The 19477-nt window shown below is 33.3% G+C and overlaps 1 protein-coding gene across 10 annotated transcripts in view; it reads right to left on the reverse strand.

Annotated features, from left to right (window-relative positions):
* Positions 1-4: 4 nt before the first annotated feature.
* Positions 5-19477, reverse strand: part of SUPT20H (SPT20 homolog, SAGA complex component) — a 48865-nt gene continuing 29392 nt past the window's right edge. For 3 of the 10 annotated variants that reach the window (XM_012465587.3, XM_012465584.3, XM_012465583.3), the window contains 13 exons: positions 19102-19259; positions 17375-17401; positions 16792-16824; positions 15867-15984; positions 14948-15050; positions 14642-14800; positions 12627-12933; positions 12066-12220; positions 9962-10017; positions 7594-7713; positions 2642-2747; positions 1074-1174; positions 5-325 (listed from right to left, as the gene is read on the reverse strand). In XM_012465587.3, the coding sequence (XP_012321010.2) occupies positions 188-325; positions 1074-1174; positions 2642-2747; positions 7594-7713; positions 9962-10017; positions 12066-12220; positions 12627-12933; positions 14642-14800; positions 14948-15050; positions 15867-15984; positions 16792-16824; positions 17375-17401; positions 19102-19259 (1581 nt within the window). In that variant the 3' untranslated portion in view covers positions 5-187. The remainder of the gene's footprint in view (positions 326-1073; positions 1175-2641; positions 2748-7593; positions 7714-9961; positions 10018-12065; positions 12221-12626; positions 12934-14641; positions 14801-14947; positions 15051-15866; positions 15985-16791; positions 16825-17374; positions 17402-19101; positions 19260-19477) is intronic. The other 7 variants (XM_012465592.3, XM_021669294.2, XM_012465593.3 and 4 more) reach the window with 4 other exon arrangements.

Genomic DNA, 19477 nt, shown 5'->3' on the forward strand with positions numbered 1-19477 from the left:
CTAGTTTGTTAAACCATTTCCCTGTTTTTATTTAAAAATGATAAGGTTGTGCTTCTGTATAAAGTTTGTACATCTAGCAATGTAAAATACTGACACATTAAAAAAAAAAACAAAAAGGAAGTAGAAACTCAATCCTTTTGATTCAATGCTCTTGTGTTTTTAAAAAAGGAAAAAAAAAATGCAAGACTCAGAATTTTGGAGTGGTTGGCGTGCCTCTCTTCATTTTACTTTTTGACTGGCTGCCTGTATGCCGATGACGATGTAGCTGAGCTGTTTGTGCTGCTGCTGCTGCCATAGCCATTTGATGCTGCAAGAATCGCAACTGCTGCAAAAGGGAGGGAAAAAAATCGAGTTATGTTAAATGCAGGCAGGTGTGGAAAGGTTCTTTTCCTGAGAGTGATGAAAACAACAAAACTGAAAAAGGGAGAAAGCACCAAGATAACAAAAGGGACTATACCACATTGAGACAATGCACAGTCAAACAGCACCAGTGGCACAGAAGCCTGCTGAGGGCTTTAAAAATGATTCTTGGCAAACTTCAAAATTGTTACTTTGCCCTGCCAGTCTATATTGTAGTAACTCAGCAACTTCAGTTACCATTTTGTTGTATAATGATAGTTTATAGCAACATAAAACAACCCTGAATATCAAGATAGTCAACTATAACAATGCTGACTTTCCTTCCTAAAATTATGGTATAACATTTTTCTAAATAAACAGGTATGACATTTACTAACAGGAACACTTTTCTGCAGTAAAATATTAGAAAGTTAACAATTGGCATTTAAAACTGTCTATTTCAAAATATACTGCATACTAGGAAAATGTATGTTAATGTGCCACCAGCACTTCATGAAAAATTTTAAGTTAGAAAGTATGGCTTAAATGTACAAAATATATTCAGTGCTCCAAGTTGACTGGCTAAAATGTCAGACTTTAAAATTTGCTAAATTATTTACCAATTACTGTATAGTCTTAAAAGACAGTCAGATAAAACTAAAGCAAGTTATTTTGAGGTACTTTTGGAGCTGAGTATCTTTAAAAATGTAATCAGAGTGAAGTTGCTGGATTACTTGTATCTGTTGCTGCTGTTGAAAGGCAGAGGAGAGCTGGAATCTCTGCTGAGGAAGGCTTTGCTCAGGTCTGTTCTCGGCAGAGCCAAGCTGAGACAACACTACAGAGAGGAGAAGGGGAAAGCAGGGCAGTCAAAAAGTTTGAAGGCTACCAGGGTTAGAAAAGGACAACATAGAAAATGAAATAATAGAAAAGTTAGCAGTATGATTAATCTTAAGTATCAAATCGTAGACATTTCAGAATAAATTTAGTATATAGTCTCCTGTTAGTTGAGGGTACCACTGATTATGGAATTTACTGGACACAAGAAGAGAAGGGAGTGCATTATGTGTCAAAGCACTGAACCTCTCCTCTTGCAGCTGTATGGAATTTGATACTGGTGCTATTTTGTTTAGAAGAGTACATTATTTTTGAAATATAACCAACAAAAGTAGGAAAAGGGAGATGGAAGAAATCTAAACTATTGTAACAACAAAACTGGTAGACAGACAATTGCTTTAAACAAAAGATGCTGCAATGAATATCCGACTATTGACAACAAAGGTGGTGAACTGAGACTGAGCATTGTTATTTTTCAGCTGAGTGGGACCACAGTAATCAGTTCAACACTCATTTTGTGTATGAGGAAGTTTAAGGCCAACATGGTTTAAGTGGCAAGTCTGTGGCTAGGAACATTCTCATGATTTTTCAAACTAGAGGTCCTTTCTACTAAATTATACTACAGCTGTTTTCGGAAATTCACAACTGGTCTGATAATGGTACATATTTACATAAACTTACATTTGGGAATTCATTATCTCTAAATTGAAACTTTTATGTAAGGATTACTTACTGCCAAAATAAAGATCTTGATTATTCTAAAGGACTTCTAAAGGTATCATAGTAAGCCCACAGTGATAACTTAAGATGCTGACAACAGTCACTCATTCAATCCTCAAACTCTATCATAGTTTTCTTATACATGTGGCTTACTGTTTTAATTAAGTATGAAGTTAGAATTATCATCTTCAGCTGACAAGATAATATTCATTAAGACTAAATCTTTAGTTCACCATTTACTGCTGGATGTGTTGAGAAGTAATTTAATCTTTTTTTTTAAGTGATTAAAGTGGCTTACAGAAGTTATGCTACTGACCATTAAGACTTAAGTCATTTATGCAACTACAAGTTACGAGAATAAGACAAAAGATTATGCAATGTAGAAAAATTCAGTCTTAACCCAGGAAAACTGAAAAGTTATTAATTAAGATAACTACTGGCAAACACTGAAAACAGCTCTAGTAACTTCCTAGTAAATTGGATAATTATTAAATTTTGCCAGTAAACTGTAACATAAGGAAAATACAACTGTGGTAATTATGTTAGGTCAAAGCTCTTTTTAATTAATCCACTATCAAATTAATGAAAAAAAAACTTAGCCATTAATTTAATAGTTCACACATTAAATATAGCTTTTCTTTTTCCTGTTTACTGTTTGCAAGGGAAGGAAAAGAAAGTAATTTAAGTGGTGAGATCCCAAACAGATATGTTTACTAAATTCAGCATATAAAGTTATGAAGATACCTACCAGCTGCCTGTGACTGCATAAAACTTCCTACTCCAGTAAGGTTAATAACAGCAGCTTGCTGAGCAGATAAGGCCTGTTCTTGACTGGCTGAACCTTGTTCAGAACCCTGAATAAACAAATTAATAAATGACTTGAACAAGAAGGAAAAACAAATTTGAGCTGGTAAATAAGTATTTTTCCTGTATGAAAGAAAGTATCAGTATTAGACTAGTCTTGTAAAAAGAATAACAAGGAAAAGACTTCAAAGGTATTTAGAATAAGCAAGAATAAATTTATAGTATTTGAACAGAGAAAACTTATTTTTCAGTGCATCTGTATTTATTGATTGATTGATACTACCTTCATAATGCCTATGGCTTTTACAAAGCTTCATGGTAACAGTTTTCTAAAGCTTCAAACACCCTTTGTAACATAACCATAGTACTGAAACTTTTGGTCAGCAGCCTAAGTCAAGAAAAGGAAATAAAAGGCATATAGATTTTATAGGAAAAAGTAAAATTGTCCTTATTTGCAAATGGCACAACTGTCTGTAGAAAATCCTAAGCAATCTCCAAAAAAGCTCCTAGAAGTAGTAAGTTAGTTCAGTAAGAGGGCACAATACAAGATGAACATACGAAAGTCAGCACTACATATATTGGTAATGAACATGTGAAAAGTAAAATAAATACCATTCACAATTGCTCAAAAAAAAAAAAAAGAAAAGCTTAGGTATGAATCTTAAGTCTAAGAAAACATGTACAGTACTTTTATACCAAAAACTACAAAACATTAACTTTGGCCTAGATAAAGACATACTATGTTCATGTACTGGAAGACTCACATCATAAAGACGGCAGTTCTTCCCCAAATTGATCAACAGGTTTAACTCAATTCCTTTAGAAATGCCAGCAAGATTTTTGTAGATATAGACAAGATGATTCTAAAATTTATATGGAAAGGTAGAAAACCTACATTAGCTACAACAATTTTGAAAAATGATATGTGAGAAAAAACTGCCCAATTTTAAGACTCATACAGTGAACAAGACAGTGTGGTATTGGTTAAGGAACAGACATATAGATTAATGAAACAGAACAGGGAACCTAGAAATAGACCCACCCGGATGGACCCAACTGACTTTTAACAAAGGTGCAAAAGTAATTCAGAAAGGATAGCTTGGATATTGATAGACAAAACCAAAAAAACCAAACCAACAAACAAAAAAAGGACCTAAGTTGCACAACTTGTACAAGAATTAACTGAAAAGGGATCATGGGTTCAAAATAGGAAACTATAAAACTGTTAGAAAAAAACAAGAGAAAATCTTTGGGACCTAGGGCTAAGTAAAGAGTTCTGAGACAAGATACCTAAAGCATTTTCCATAAAGGAAAGATACTGTTAACTGAGACTTCAGAGAATTAAAAACTTTTGCTCTGCAGAAGACATCCTTTGGTACCACCTAAAATAGTGTCTGAAGTAACATTTCAGTATATAATGGCAAGCCAAACATTTCAAAAGTTACATTTATCTTGAGGGGAACTCCCTGGAGATAGAGATTGGACAAAAGAGCACATAGCTGAAAGGAGGGTATGTTACTAAATTTGGAACCCAGTTCATGAAATGAACAACAGAATAAGGCAGACCACATCACCACCAAAATGGAGCTCTGATAAAACAAAAAAGCTCAAAATGCAAAAAAAACTAGCAGTGATATAAATTTCCCCCCAAAACACTCCACAAACCTAAGGTAGACTGTAAGCCACCACCATAAATGGAATATTCAAACAAGGAGAAATAACGATTAAACAAACATTTTGAAGAAGAAAAATAAACACTAAGAAATAAAAGAACTCAGGCTAAAACTAAAAGGATGAAAAAAGATGTACTACGCTAACATTAATCAAAATAAAGAAACAAGAAATATTACCCTAAGATAAAGGTCATTTGTTAATGATAAGGATAAATTAATCAAGGATATAACAATCCTAAATGTATACTCAGGTAAAAATATGGGCTCAAAAAACAACCTTTAGCAAAAGGAGAAATAGAAATTTCCAGTTTTGTTTGAAGACCTCAAAACTTCTCTCAGTAACTGATAAAACATGTAGAAAGAAAAGTATATAGAAGACCTGAACGATACCATCAAATACCCTGATCTAATACAGAACACTCCTAACAGCAGAATATGCATTTTTTTTCAAGCATATGTGGAGAATTCATCAAGACAGATCACATTCTCAAGCCCTCAACAAACCTCAACAAACTTAAAAGGACCAAAAATGTTTTCAGACCACAGTGGATATAAACTAGAAATCAACTACAGAAAGATATTTGGAAAATTTCCAAGTATTTAGAAATCAAACATATCTAAATAACTCATTTAAGAGGAATCCATAAGACAGAAAATTCTATGGAACAAAATGAAGGCACGGCATATCAAAATTTGTGGAAAGTAGCTTAAGCAGTACTGAGAAGGAAATACATAACATTAAATGTTTATTTTAGAAAAGAATGACCTCAACACAATAATCTAAGCTTCCACTTATGAAACTACAAACTATCATCAAGAAAACATTCCGGAAATAAAGAACTGACTCTACACACTAAAAGGACCCAAAGGAAAAACATGGAAAAATCAATTCTGACACACATCCTAGTGAAAATATTAGACGAACATTCAGGGCAGTCTTCTAGGCAAACTGCTTAAATAAATTTACAATAGCAAGATAATTAGACTGGCATCAGATTTCTTAAAAACATACAAAGCAAATCAACAGTAGGAAGCATTTTTAATAAATTTAAAGGAGACCTAAAACTAGAGAACATTTAGAAGGAAACAAGTGAAAACACTTCAGTACATTGCATTTGGCAATGATCTTCAATATGATACCAAAAGCACAGGCAAGAAAAGTAAAAAGAGAGAATGAACTACATTAAAATAAAAAAAACTTGTGCAATGGATACAATCAAGAGTGAAAAGACAACCCATGTATCTGTGAATCAACATCTGTTATGTGTACATAAAGAATAAAGAACTCCTACAATTCAACAACAACAAAAAGTAATCTGACAAAAAAAAAAAATGGGCAAGGGACTTGAATAGGCTTTTCTCCAAAGATGATATACAAATGGCCAACATGCATCTGAAAAGATGCTCCACACCACTAACCGTTAAGGAAAATGGTTAATCAAAACCACAATGAGATTATCACTTCACACCCATTAGGATGGCTGCTAAAAAAAAAAAGAAAAAAAAAAAAGAAAAGGCAAAATCCCCAAAGACCCAACCACCACCAGAAAATAATAAGTGTTGACAAAGATTTGGACAAATTGTGATCTTTGTGTGTTGTTGATGGGAATGATGTAAAATGGTATAGCCACTATGGAACAAACAGTATGATGCTTCTTAAAAAATTTAAAAATTACCCCATGAACCAGCAATCTGACTTCTGGGTATATATCCAAAAGAGTTGAAAGCAGGGTCTCAAGGAGATAATTGTACACCCACATTCATACTAGCATTATTTACAACAGCCAAAAGGTGGAAGGTACCCAAGTACCTTGTTTATCCATTCATCAGTGGATGAATACGGTATATACAAAATATGGTATTTACAAGTATTATTCAGCATGAAAAAAAAATTCTGACATATGCTATAACGTGAAGTTTCCTTGAAGACTTTATGCTAAGTGAAATAAGTCAGACACAAAAGGACAAATAACTATATGACTGCATTTATATGAGGTATCTTGAGTAGTCAAACTGATACAAAGTAGAATAGTGGCCCAGGGTGCAGGGGGAGGAAATAAAGAGTTGTTTGGGAGACCGCGGTGGGTGGATCACGAGGTCTAGAGTTCAAGACAAGACTGGCCAAATGGTGAAACCCTGTCTCTACTAAAAATACAAAAAAAAAAAATTAGCCAGGCATGGTGGCAGGTGCCCTGTAATTAATTCCAGGTACTTGGGAAGGCTGAGGCAGAGAATTGCTTGAACCCGAGAGGTGAAGGTTGCAGTAAGCCAGGATCACGCCACTGCACTCCAGGCTGGGTGACACAGCAAGACTCCATCTCAAGAAAATAAAAGAAATAGTTGTTATTACTGGATATAGTTTCATTTTTACAAGATGGAAAAAGTTCTATAATAGAAATCTGTTGCACAACAATGTGAACACAAAACACTACTGAACTGCACACTGAAGCAGTTAAAATGGTAAATTTTATGTGTATTTTACAATTAATTTTTTTGAAAGAAAATCAAAGATTTTATATCTAGCCAAACAATCTTTAATGTGGTTAGAATTAAAAAATGGTAAGCTTTGAATGTGCCCTTCCTGAGGACTCTTATTAGAAAATGAGCTTTATCCAACTAAGTCTTAGCTGGGGGAAATTGGGCAAAAGGAATGGTGAATATTTCATATAATTTGTGAGATAGAAAAACTTACATGTGGGACCCAGGAATCAGTATTTTTTAGTTTGTCAGATTACTCCAGTGTACCCAAAGTTTAGAAACACTTGTACTTCCTTCTACTGTCATTTATTGCAGTTCTTATTCAATTTCATTCTCTTTGGCAGTGTACACATTTGTTTTGTGTGTGTTCCCACTGCCCTACATTTTATAATAATAGGGATGTCTCTATTCTAATAGCAATGAAATCCTAAAAACAGAAAGATAATGATGGGGTAGAAAATGTATGAGTGATACGGGCAGAAGGACCTAGGTTTGAATGTCTGGCTTGGCCACTCACTGTATGGCTATGAGCAAGCCATTTATCTGAATCTCATTCCTACTATGCAAGATACGGGTGATAGCATCTATTCAGTATGGTAGGACTGTTATATTAGGAATACATACCCAATAGCTGATTGCTACCACTGTTAATAAAAACAGTACAGGAAATGTTTACACTAACAAAGCAGGTGAAGTATGCTTGAAATATACCAGAAAATGTTATAAATTTGATGTAAAAACATACCTGCTCTCCTGGCTGTTGAGGACTAGAAGTTGTGGGCTGCTGAGGTTGCTGTGGTGTAAACTGAGAAAGCTGCTGTTGCTGCTGCTGCAGAGTGTTAAAAATAAGTGAACCACCTGGAAGCTATTAAGAATTCAAACAAAAATTAACCAATTTCACATTTTATACCAAATATTTAAATTTATTCTACAAATATTTTTGGATCATTTGCTATTTGTCATTCTTTTAGTTATTGAGGAAACAGGTGAACAAAAAACAAGTTGGCTGCCCTTAAAAAAAAGATATATTTAGAGGCAATTTTTAAGTCCTATTTGGGTTCCCAAGTATGTTAATACTCTTAAACATAAATCTTTCTGCTTCAAGTTAGTAGTTAGCTATCCCAATTCAAATGCTACTTTTTATTTCATTCTTTTTATACATTAATACAAAAGAGCATTAAATACATTATAAAGTACAAACAAGCAGCTTATGAATAAGAAACGTATACTACGAAAAGCTAACCCCCACAAATTTGTTCTAGTTTTGCCAAAAACACAAAATTATACACCATCTTTTATATAACACAGTGAGGAATCTCAACCCTGAAAAGAAAGTGCATTTAGATGTCCATATTTATTTGGAAGACCACTACTTTTTATGTCTGACAGAGAAAGTAGTGGTTTTCAAAATAAATATGGACATCTAAATTGTTGAAATTTTCTTAGAGATCAGTCTCAGTGTTAACAGGAATGGAAATCCTTTAGTTTGTTATATTTTTCTACATTTATTATGTACTGATTGAGGATAGAACATTTGACCTATGCTATGTTCAAATTTACCTAATGATGAGCTGTGATGGATATAGATAGATACTTTGACCCAAGGATTTTTTTTTTTTACTATACAGACCTAAGAGTTCTATATTTGGTATTTTTTTGGACAAGGACCTCAAAGTGGTCCATATATAAACCCCTATAGCTTAAAATGGAAATGTAATTTGAATGTAATTAATTCAAATTTAAAAAAGAATTTTTCAAGAAGCACTCATAAAACTCCAGGTTAAAAAGAAAAACAATACTTTTCAAATACACCAAAAAACAAATAAGTTTTCCCATTTTAAGCTAGAGGGGTTTATATATAGACCACTTTGAGGTCCTTGTCCAAAAAAATACCAAATATAGAACTCTTAGGTCTGTATAGTTAAAAAAAAAAAAAAAAAAAAAAAATCCTTGGGTCAAAATATCTATCTATATCCATCACAGCTCATTATTAGGTAAATTTGGACATAGCACAGGTCAAATGTTCCATCCTCAATCAGTACATAATAAATGTAGAAAAATACAACAAACTAAAGGATTTCCATTCCTGTTAACAGTGAGACTAATCTCTAAAAAATTTCAACAGCAATATGCCGGAAGGTAGGCTAAACAAATGCAATTTGTGGGCTTGTCCATATTATAAGTACATTGTTATACAATTACTGTCTGCAAACACATGCATCGTGTATAAGCAATAAGTTTTAAATTTTAGCTCTAATGAGAATTTCCCAATCTGTTATTTCTGAGTGCCAGGGTGGCTGATCTGTTATTGTCATTTCCCATCAATCCATAGCTCTGCTATGTCATATATACAGATCTTTATATTCATGTCTATCTATTTGCCAAACTATTACACTAAGAGCTTACTCCTTCTTTAAATTAGAGGACGACCTAGCATATGACCAGGAATGTTGTAAATTCACCCCCCCTTTTTTTCCTTTGAGACAGGACTCACTCTGCTGCACAGGCTGGAGTGCAGTGATGCAACATCAGCTCACTACAGCCGTGACTTCCTGGGCTCAAGTGATCCTCCCACTTCAGCCTCTCAAGGATCTGGGATTACAGGCGCATGCCTGGCTAATTTTTTGTAGTGATGGGGTTTTACCATATTGCCCAGGCTAGTCTTGAACTCCTGAGCTCAAGCAATCCACCCACCTGGGCCTCCCAAAGTGCTGGTATTATAGGTGTGAACCACATACCTATTTTTAAAATCTCCTTCAAGCACAAAAAATAGTATTACATATATGTACACATAAAATATCTGTTGGGAAAGCAGTTATTTTCTAAATATACCCACTACTATTATTGTAGGCAAGTATCCCCCTTGGTAGGTGTAAATTCTCCCCACTAGCACAGCTAGTTCATAATTAGGCAGGACTACTGGAGCCTAAGTGTGGTATATAGGATACTGATTCTTTTTTATCCACTTGATCATACAAAGGTAGCAATAATAACCACACCCTTAGAAGATTCTAAACAGACCTCAGAATTTCAAGTGCTGATACATATATACATTGTTTAGAAAAAAAGTCAATGTATAAAAAATTTAATCAAAAGCAGTATTTCAGGTTTACCTGGAGTAGATTTAAGGGCCTGAGACTTGAAGTATTTTTTAAACCAAATGGAACACCTGTTAAATAAAACTCATGGTTATAACAGAATCGAAAGTTTATTACACATGAAAATAATTTACACTTTAGTATATATAATAATCTTATGTACTTTCTGCACAGATGTGCTTATTTTCCATACTTCAAAAATATCTTAAAAACAAAAATTTTCTTCAATATTTATCAATCCTGAGATTTTATTCAAAATTGTGAAGCACCAGATGTACATTATATTCTCTATTTCAGAAACTGAGACTTCTTTTTCATTATTCTGTTGGCTGAACAAAGAGTCATCAAGAATTATGTGAACACCATGAGTATAATAAAACTAGTGCTATTGTGCAAATATATTCCAGGTACTGGCATCTATTTACATTTCTCGATGCTACATAGTATACTATAATAATCCTATCTCTAAGAACTGGTGTGCTCTATGCTATTTTTTTTAACTACAAATGCTAATCAGAATGCTAAAGAATGTTGCAATTTGTGTATAAGGATCAAAACTGAGAGTCAGGACACAGTGCTCTGTTAATTCTGAACTTATTCCTAAAAAATCTGTTATGTAACATAACATATAGCATAGCTTAAAGCTGGTGGTGACAAACTTTTTCAGTAAAGGGCTACAATGTAGGCTTTGTGAGCACAAATGACCTCTGATGCATCATCTTCTTTTTACAATCCTTTTAAAAATGTAGTAACCATTCTTAGCTTAGGCTATGTGCTGTAGTTTGCTTACCCTGGTCTCAAGGTATGTATATATTTTGCTTACTAACAAAATATACCAATTTGAACACTATTTAAACATGTATCTAGTTCTCTATCAGATCATTTTCAAAAACAATTTGAGGCACGAAGTGCACATGTAATACTAGCGAAGCCTTGTATAAGAAACCAAAAAGTATAATCAGATTGAAATTTGGCAAAAATATCCCTTTCTGGAAAAATTCTCATTTAAAAAAATGGCTTAACTCCCTTTTAAAAGTGGATGATATCTGTACAATGCTTTCTAGCTTTCAGCACTTTCATACTTAATTTATTTCTCTTAAGTACCAACTGAAGATATTTTTATTTCTACTTTAGAGTGAATTGAACAGAGGCTAAGGGAGAAAAATTTCGTGACTTCTGTAAAGCTCCAGTTTAGCAACTGAAGCCACGTGGAACTGGTAATTTACATGTAAATATCCTAAACTCAAGATGTGATTCCATTTCCAAAAGGACTTTTGCCACTAAAACACATTTATGCTTACTAAAATAAGAACACTAGCTAGAATTAGGAAATTACAGAGACATGTTAACATGTTTAATTATATTCTCTGGGTTCTCTTTCTCATAACTCACAGAAAGTTTTTAATAAATTTTTCTAGATTGTTTTTTCTATTAAATGTTTCCTCAGTAGAAACTGAATTGTTTCAAGATATTATAATACATTCTTTTAAAGAGCATCAAAAAAATAAGCACAAGTTATTATAACTGTTTTCCTGTACAGGTAATAACTACTCCTAAATAAAAGAATGCTTATCATGTCTCAGGCACAGTTTAAGCACATAATCTGTATTATATTTCATTTAATCCTCATGACTATAAGTTATTATTGCTATTCCCATTTTACTTATAAGGAAAATTAGACACAAAGGTAACTTTCTCAAGATTACACAAATTAAGTTGTACAACTGGGATTCAAGTTGAGGTAGTTTGGCTCCAGAATCCAGACTCTTAACTGCAGTGCAGTTGCTTCTTGTGCACAATGTATATTTTCAAAATACAGTTATTCTCCCTGGAATATAACTACAATGACAATAAGGCTACCAAAATTGATTTTGTTATTTGGAAAGTAAAAGAAAGATGTGCACAGACTCAAAGGCTTACCAAGTTTTCCACAGAAGGTGATTGCTAGATGGCTTTTAAATCAAATATCAGAACTTTAAAGGCTTTTGAAATGAAATACCTGTGATATAATACTTCATGAAATAATGACATTAAATGCCTTTAGCATTACTCTTAAAATTACATTTTTACTTTAGCATACACTTTAATTTTTTTTAGAGGTTATTTCCAACATTCTGACCTGCTTGAGAAGCTGCCTGCATTGCACTGGGCAATGCATTTGGTAGCAGACCTCCTGAGGGTAGAAGGCCGCTCAGGTTTATTCCTGCAGGAGTTATGGCACCAGTGTTACAGCCCAGCATGGGGTTTGAACCACTCATCAAAGCCTGGGCTCCACTGCAGGAGAATAAGACAAAGCATTAAACTTCACTGTAAAAGGAAAAAAAATCAGCCACATAATTCCTCAGATTAAAAAACATACTACTAAGCAAACACAACTAGTTATTTATTTGTCTTAAATTTCAAATATGGTAATGCAGAGGATAAACAGGAAATTCTAAGCTGTTATCAAGATGAAGTATCAAAAAACAAAAACAAGATGAGGTATCATCTTTGTGCAGTTAACAAATGTATTATTTAAAATTAAAACATACATGTCAGGCAGCTTCTGTCCACATCTAAATCATTCCTGTTCGGTCTGAGTAATATGCAGTTTGTTCTTAATTTCAAAAATTAAGAATTTAGATTGGTAAAACTATCTTTTAAAATAAAAAAAAACATCAGGACATCAATGCAAACTTACCAAACAGAGCTCACTACATTGATGAAGTTAAGTCCAGCAGAGTTTGCCATGACCTGGGTGGCCGTGGTTCCTGGAGTTATAGATGTTACCATGGTGGAAAGAGGAATGGTTGTTACAGGCATTGCCTGGCTCAGAGACCTTTGCTGCTGAGCAAACTGAGTTAACAAAGTGGGCTGAGGGGTGAAGCCTGAATCTTGGGGAGTAGGGGTGGCTGAAGGGGTACTAGGAGTTGAGCTCTGAGCATCAGGAGGGTGTGGGGTCGATGAAGGGGTTGGTGTAGGAGTAGATGGCTTAGGAGTTCCAGATCCTGCTCATTGAGAAAAATAAAAATTGCTAGTTTGTTATAAATGGCCAGTCCTTTTAAAATAAGGTTAATGGAATCTTACTTAGCACTGACAATTTGTTCTAGTTTTTTTTTTAAAGCAGTTAACTGCAAGTGTTAATTTCTACACATGATACATGAGTGTTGCTACACTCAATTACAATTAAGGATGCAGTATATCACCTAAAAATCCCATTAGAGATGCTATTGCAGTAACAGTATAAATATACAGTTATATTCTACCATGATACCCATTTAAAAGTTAGTTTCCTACATGCTGCCCTTGGCCTAAAAAGTTCAAAAGGAATTCAAATTAATTTGTTATTTACGATTTCATTAATTCAAGACTTCATTTAAAAATATTGCTTCTTTAGTGTAAAAATCTGAGATAAACTGTGAACATATTTAATAAGTTACATATAGTTAACAATCATATTTGGCACTTAAATATACATGTTTAATTCCTAACACATCAAGTTTATCCTGACAAACGAATTTATAAAAAACAGTAATAAAGCAAATATCTGATAGATAATACTGCATCTTTAACAGTAACTGTGTACTTCTGTTTAAATGTAGAATGTATAGAAAATCTGTTGTGAATGAAGTATGCACAGTTTATCAATTTTTTAAAAAAACAAAAACAAAAAACAAAAACCAAAAAAGTAAAACCAAAAGCTCTTGAGGTGTTTTCTTTTTTAGCTTTCATGTCCTGCAGAAAGAAAGGAAAGAAATGTGAATGTCCAGAAGCTGTCACTCAACCCTTACTTAAAGTAACAACTGTGTGCAGTAGATTACCATAATCCATACCCACAACATAAGAAGTGTGAATAAGACTTTCAGAAAATTTATATATTTTTCTTTGTGCAAAACAAGAAGGCAGAAAAATTACACCTTTTGAGCTATCAAGATGAAGATGTTTATATCTAATGCGAAGACCACCCTATCACTGTGCAGTGTACTAAAACTTTCAGCATATATTAGCTATCTACAAAAAATCTAAAAAACTGGAATGACTCTTTTCCCCAAATTGGTACCTTTCAGATATTTACTAATTTGAAGAACTTCTCCCAAACTAATGCTAGCATTCTTGTAAAACTCTTCTTAATGTTAAAAAAAGTATTCGGTAGTAAAAATCACATTTCAGTATCTTCAGAATAATGCTTCATGATCATAACATTTTAGCAACTGACAACAATTTATAAAAGAGTGTAGGAGTGTTGTTGAAATATTGTTTTTCAGTTTATTGTATCACCATCTTGGAACTAGCTGACTTCTTACATATACAAAGATAGGACCTGCAGCAACAACTCTTATATTTTTTTCATATCAGCCACACAATTTACATAAATATGTAAAATGATCCTAGGGTACACTGGAATAAAAAATATTTTGAAATCTTATTGCCACATGTAACTATCAGATTATTTTTTAAGGAGATGTGTAGGTTGCAAGTCTATAAGAAAGGTATACGCAGAACGCATACATATATACAGAAAAACAAGTACAATTACAATAGAGACATAATACATACAATCAACAAGAGCTCTGCCTGAAGCTTCTAGCAACTTATACATTTTGGGTACACAGTACATTCAGATATCACTACTTCACAGGTTGAAAAAAGCTGTCTTAAGAAACACTAATGCAAAAGCTTATGAAGATTTAATGAAGAATTTAAGTTATGACTCACTTTGTGATGAGCTGGCAGGTGACAGGGCAGCTGGAGAAAGCATGCTAACTTGACTGAGATCCACAGATGATTTCCGAGGAATACTTGATGGTTTAGAAGAAGGAGGAGGAGTTGGAGATTTGAGAAAGCTGCTTGTCTGTTGTGGTGTAAAATAGTTACCTAGAAGAACATTAAAGTTATTTTCTAAATTTATAATTCAAAATTCTGTGAACTGTAGAAATCAAAATGGGGGCAAAGTTTTAAAAAGAGATTATGATTACATAATGTTTCTTATTCTAGACTGTAGAAAACTAAGAAATGTAATACCTGAGGAACTATTTCCTGAGCTTGAGGGAAGTTTGATTGGTGGGGGTCGATATTTTACACCCTTCCCCAATACTGAAGACTGAACTGACACGGTTTCAGTTTGCTAAAAGACAGTGACATTAAGCATACTTGTTAAAATAAATACTGCTATAAATCTCAGATAAAAACACAATTTTTAACTCTGTGAAGTGCTCTTAGTAGTTAGATTGAATCCTACATGTATTACAGAGGAAATTTCACATGAGACCCATGAAATATATTACAGTACACATAAAGAATGAGGAAAAGATTTCTGAGTAATAGGGTGGGAAGAGAGTTTTAGGGAGAAAGGCAGAGGAGTAAGATTAAAACAAAGCTTCCACCCTTCCATGCCTATCTATTAAAGGAAAATAACAGCTGTTAAAGTCAAATAACTAGAACACAGGTATTCATTATAATTTTTCTTTTATCTTTGTGTACATTTAAAAATTATATTACAAACAGTTAAATTTAAAAAAAAAGGCAAACGTAAAACCAAAACTAAACAGTACCTCCACTCCTCAAAAAATGATCATTTTTTTGAGACGGAGTCTTGCTCTGTCACCCAGGCTGGAGTACAGTGGTGCAATCTCGGCTCACTGCAACCTTCACCTCTGGGGTTCAAGAGATTCTCCTGTCTCAGCCTCCTGAATAGCTGGGATTACAAGTGCGTGCCACCATGCCCAGCTAATTTTCGTATTTTTAGTAGAGATGGGGTTTCACCATATTGTTCAGGCTGGTCTCAAACTCCTGACCTCAGGTGATCCACCCGCCTCAGCCTCCCAAAGTGCTGGGATTACAGGTGTGAGCCACCGCGCCTGGCCTCAAAAAATGATTCTTAACATTTCTCAGATTATTTGTGAAACAACTGGGCCAAAGAAGTAACACTAATGAAACACACTTCTGTTTCTTTCGCTGGAGAAACCTGACTCAGGCTTGCTGAGCCACTGGAGCTGTGTGACATCTTGACCGGACATTTAGCTTCATTCTGGACTAATTCTTGGTATTGGTTGACTACCCTAAAATATCAAGAGAAAACAGGTAAAGATTAGATAACCAGTTTTAAACAGAAATTTATTTTATAGGAAAGAATAATAATGGGGAAAAAAAGGTTCTGTCAAAATTGACATAAAAATTAAAATTAGGCAATTTGTCTTTGTGTTAGAAGTACATAATTTTAATCTGTTCAATGAAAAATTGTCTAAAACATTTTGCTAAAGAACAATCTAAAGATATACTTTCAATATCTTATTTATAATACAGAAATTGCAGGGATTACTTAAGTAATAAACAGCCAAAGAAAATATTCACTTCCCTTCTTAGATTCTGATTAAAGTACTATCTAGAAATCATCTTCCTTAGTTACAGTAAATATATCTAAGTTTTCTTATTTAAAACAAAACTATATTTTAAACATTTTTTTTGTTTCTTTTTTAAATTATATGAAAAGAACATCCTAGGTATTATAAACATTGGAAAAATGCATTTAAGTCCCCCCAAAATCTCATCCCACAAAAAGAACCAATCTTAATAGTTTGGTGTATCATAAGCTTCTAAACATTTTTCCAGAATCAATAAGGTTTTAAATTTGGAAAGGACCTTAGAGATTTTACTGTCCAATGCCCTAATTTTACAAGAGGCCCATAAATATTAAACAGTGTATATATGGTTAATACATAACCAAAATCAAAATTTTTAACTCTTAGTGAAGTATTCTCTAACCTATAAGGATGAAAAGTTTTTCATATCCATCCTGACTAAAAATACAGATGCAAAATATTTTTCATATCCATCCTGACCAAAAATACAGATGCAAGTATTTTTACCTCTCAGCATCAGTCTTTGAGCCAATAATGAACCTAAAATGTTTAAGGAAAAAAAAAAGGAGAGAAAAGAATCAGGTAAAAGTTGTCTTAAGGAGCCTTGGGATTACTTTTGAAATCTTCCATGTTTTAGTCACAGTAATATAAATTGGTGTTAAATCTACCAAGATATGGAAAAAACTGTATTGCATTTAAACATATAAAACAATGACTAAGTTTTGCATGCATTATGAGATAATGTGAATAACTTGGTTGATTTAATTAAGGGACTTTCTTTTGGCACAAAATTTATTTATTAAAACATAATTTGAGCTGAAAGTTACAGTGCTATATACTCTTACAACTATTGGCCCTACAGGGAAATCACTGAACTACCATGTGCAAAGGTCTTTGGCCTTCCTCTCACTTTAACCTGCAATTTTAGAAGTTACTATTAATAGCTACATAACAGGTCCTTAGAATATAGTTCAAACAAGGTATACATATTTATCTCCAACTTGAATAAAATAACTTTAGCAAGTCTTTTTAAAGAGTTTGACATTGATATAATCTCTTAACAGATTAAAATAGTTTATTTTTTAATTACCAATTTGAATGATCTTCTGTGGAGGAGCTGAAATATAAAATGTAAAAAAAACTTAGTTAATGCAGCTCAAACTTTGACTTCATAATTTATTAAATACTTTATGAGTATGGAAGAATGACTGGAAGATAATAAATCATGCAGCTACTCTGATGTAAAGGTAAAAAATTCAATTTTCTTCCTGTCAAACAAATTAGTCACTTGGCTTTATAGACCAATTTTTTCATGACATAACATATATCATCCTTGTTTTCTATAAGTTAATAAATTTAAAATGGCCAATGTATATTGTCTTTAAGTGAAAGATTTTTATAAATATAAGTAATCAATATTGGGTAGTATATTCACTACCTGAGTGATGGGCTCAATAGACACCCACACCTTAGCATTATGCAACATACCCCTGAAACAAACTTGCACACATAACCCCTAAATCTAAAATAAAAATAAAGGAAAAAAATGGCTTCCTTAAAAATGCATGCTTAAGATTCAGAAATAAACTACTGTGATGTATATAACTTAAAAAAAAAAGTATATAATCAAAATATTCAATCCTTTTATAATAAAAACTGGTCATGTGAAAAAATAAGTTGAGGATTCCCTGCTATTTCCTCTCATTGACTTTCACCTAAATATTGGTGGGGTTGCTCTTTAAAAATCCACCTTTCTACTGTAGTTTCAATTAGTATTTTGTGTAAGTAAAGGCTTTACAATTAACATAGACCTGGCCCCATCCTTTTCTGCTGAGTTTTTTTTTCCTTTTTTTCAAAACAGCATAAGTTTGGTTTAAAAAAACAAATAGTAAAACAATTAAAATAAAATTAAATACTGTTAGTACCAAATATATGTCGTTCATACATTTTGGAAGATCATTTCTGTCTCTCTCCTTATATATACACACATACATATATACACATACATATATATATACACACACACATATACACATACATATATATGTATGTATATTAACATTTAGGGCCAATAACTACATTAAGCATTGAGTCTGTGTCCTTACATGCAGTGCCAAAATACCAAGTATCTTTTCACATTTATAGCAAACTTGCTTCCTATTTAAACACGCTATTGCCCAAACACTTCATGTTCACAGACAGGTTAAAGTCATAAGTGCCATAAATATATAAAGAAGGATATCACAGGAATAGCCTTCAAAACAAGCATAAAAATAATTAAACACAGGTGGTTTTAAAAAAATATATTATTATTAATATTTTTTTGAGATGAAGTCTTGCTCTGTCACCAGGCTGGAGTGCAATGACGTGATCTCAGCTCACTGCAACCTCTAACTCCCTGGTTCAAACTATTCTCCTGCCTCAGCCTCCCAAGTAGCTGGGATTACAGGTCCGTGCCACCACAACTAGCTAATTTTTGTATTTTTAGTAGAGATGGGGTTTCACCATGTTAGCCAGGATGTTCTTGATCTCCTGACCTCATGATCCGCTGGCCTCAGCCTCCCAAAGTGCTGGGATTACAGGCACGAACCACCACATCCGGCCTAAAAAACTTATTTTTAATAACTCTTGAGCAACATGGTAACTACGATTTAAGTTTACTTAGGTCTACTGCCAAATCTAATTGTTATATTTAACTAGTAAGTGAATTCCCAAAGAGAAATTTTTATTAATTAATGGTTCATCAGTAGTTAGTTACTAGATAAATTCTTGGTGCCTTATTTTTTTTTTCAGTTACTTGTATTTAACAGAACTTACTGTGATGGAGACATCTGGCTGTCACTTTCTTCATCTGCTTTACATGGCTGTATTTTACCATAGTAAAGTGGATCTCCAAGTGACTGCAAGATGGTCAGCTTTGTTTTCTGATACTGAGTGCCAGCTTCACATTCAAATATATAATCATCTTTTACATCCTGAAAAAGACATAACACCCCAAATAAATACCTTCACAAGCAAGTAGGCAATAAGAATTAGTAAAAATCAGAAATAAATGACAAATTAACATGTATCTGACAATAGGAGACACACAACACTTAGCCTACAAAGATGTTTAAGACTGCCTACAAGAATAAAGCACAGATGGTTCTTAAAAACTATATGGGCACTCAGTATGCATTTAATAAAGCATTAA

This window comes from Aotus nancymaae, unplaced genomic scaffold (assembly GCF_030222135.1).
Source record: "Aotus nancymaae isolate 86718 unplaced genomic scaffold, 86718_ANA_hifiasm-v0.15.2.pri h1tg000043l, whole genome shotgun sequence".
In the NCBI taxonomy this organism is placed as follows: Eukaryota; Metazoa; Chordata; class Mammalia; order Primates; family Aotidae; genus Aotus; species Aotus nancymaae.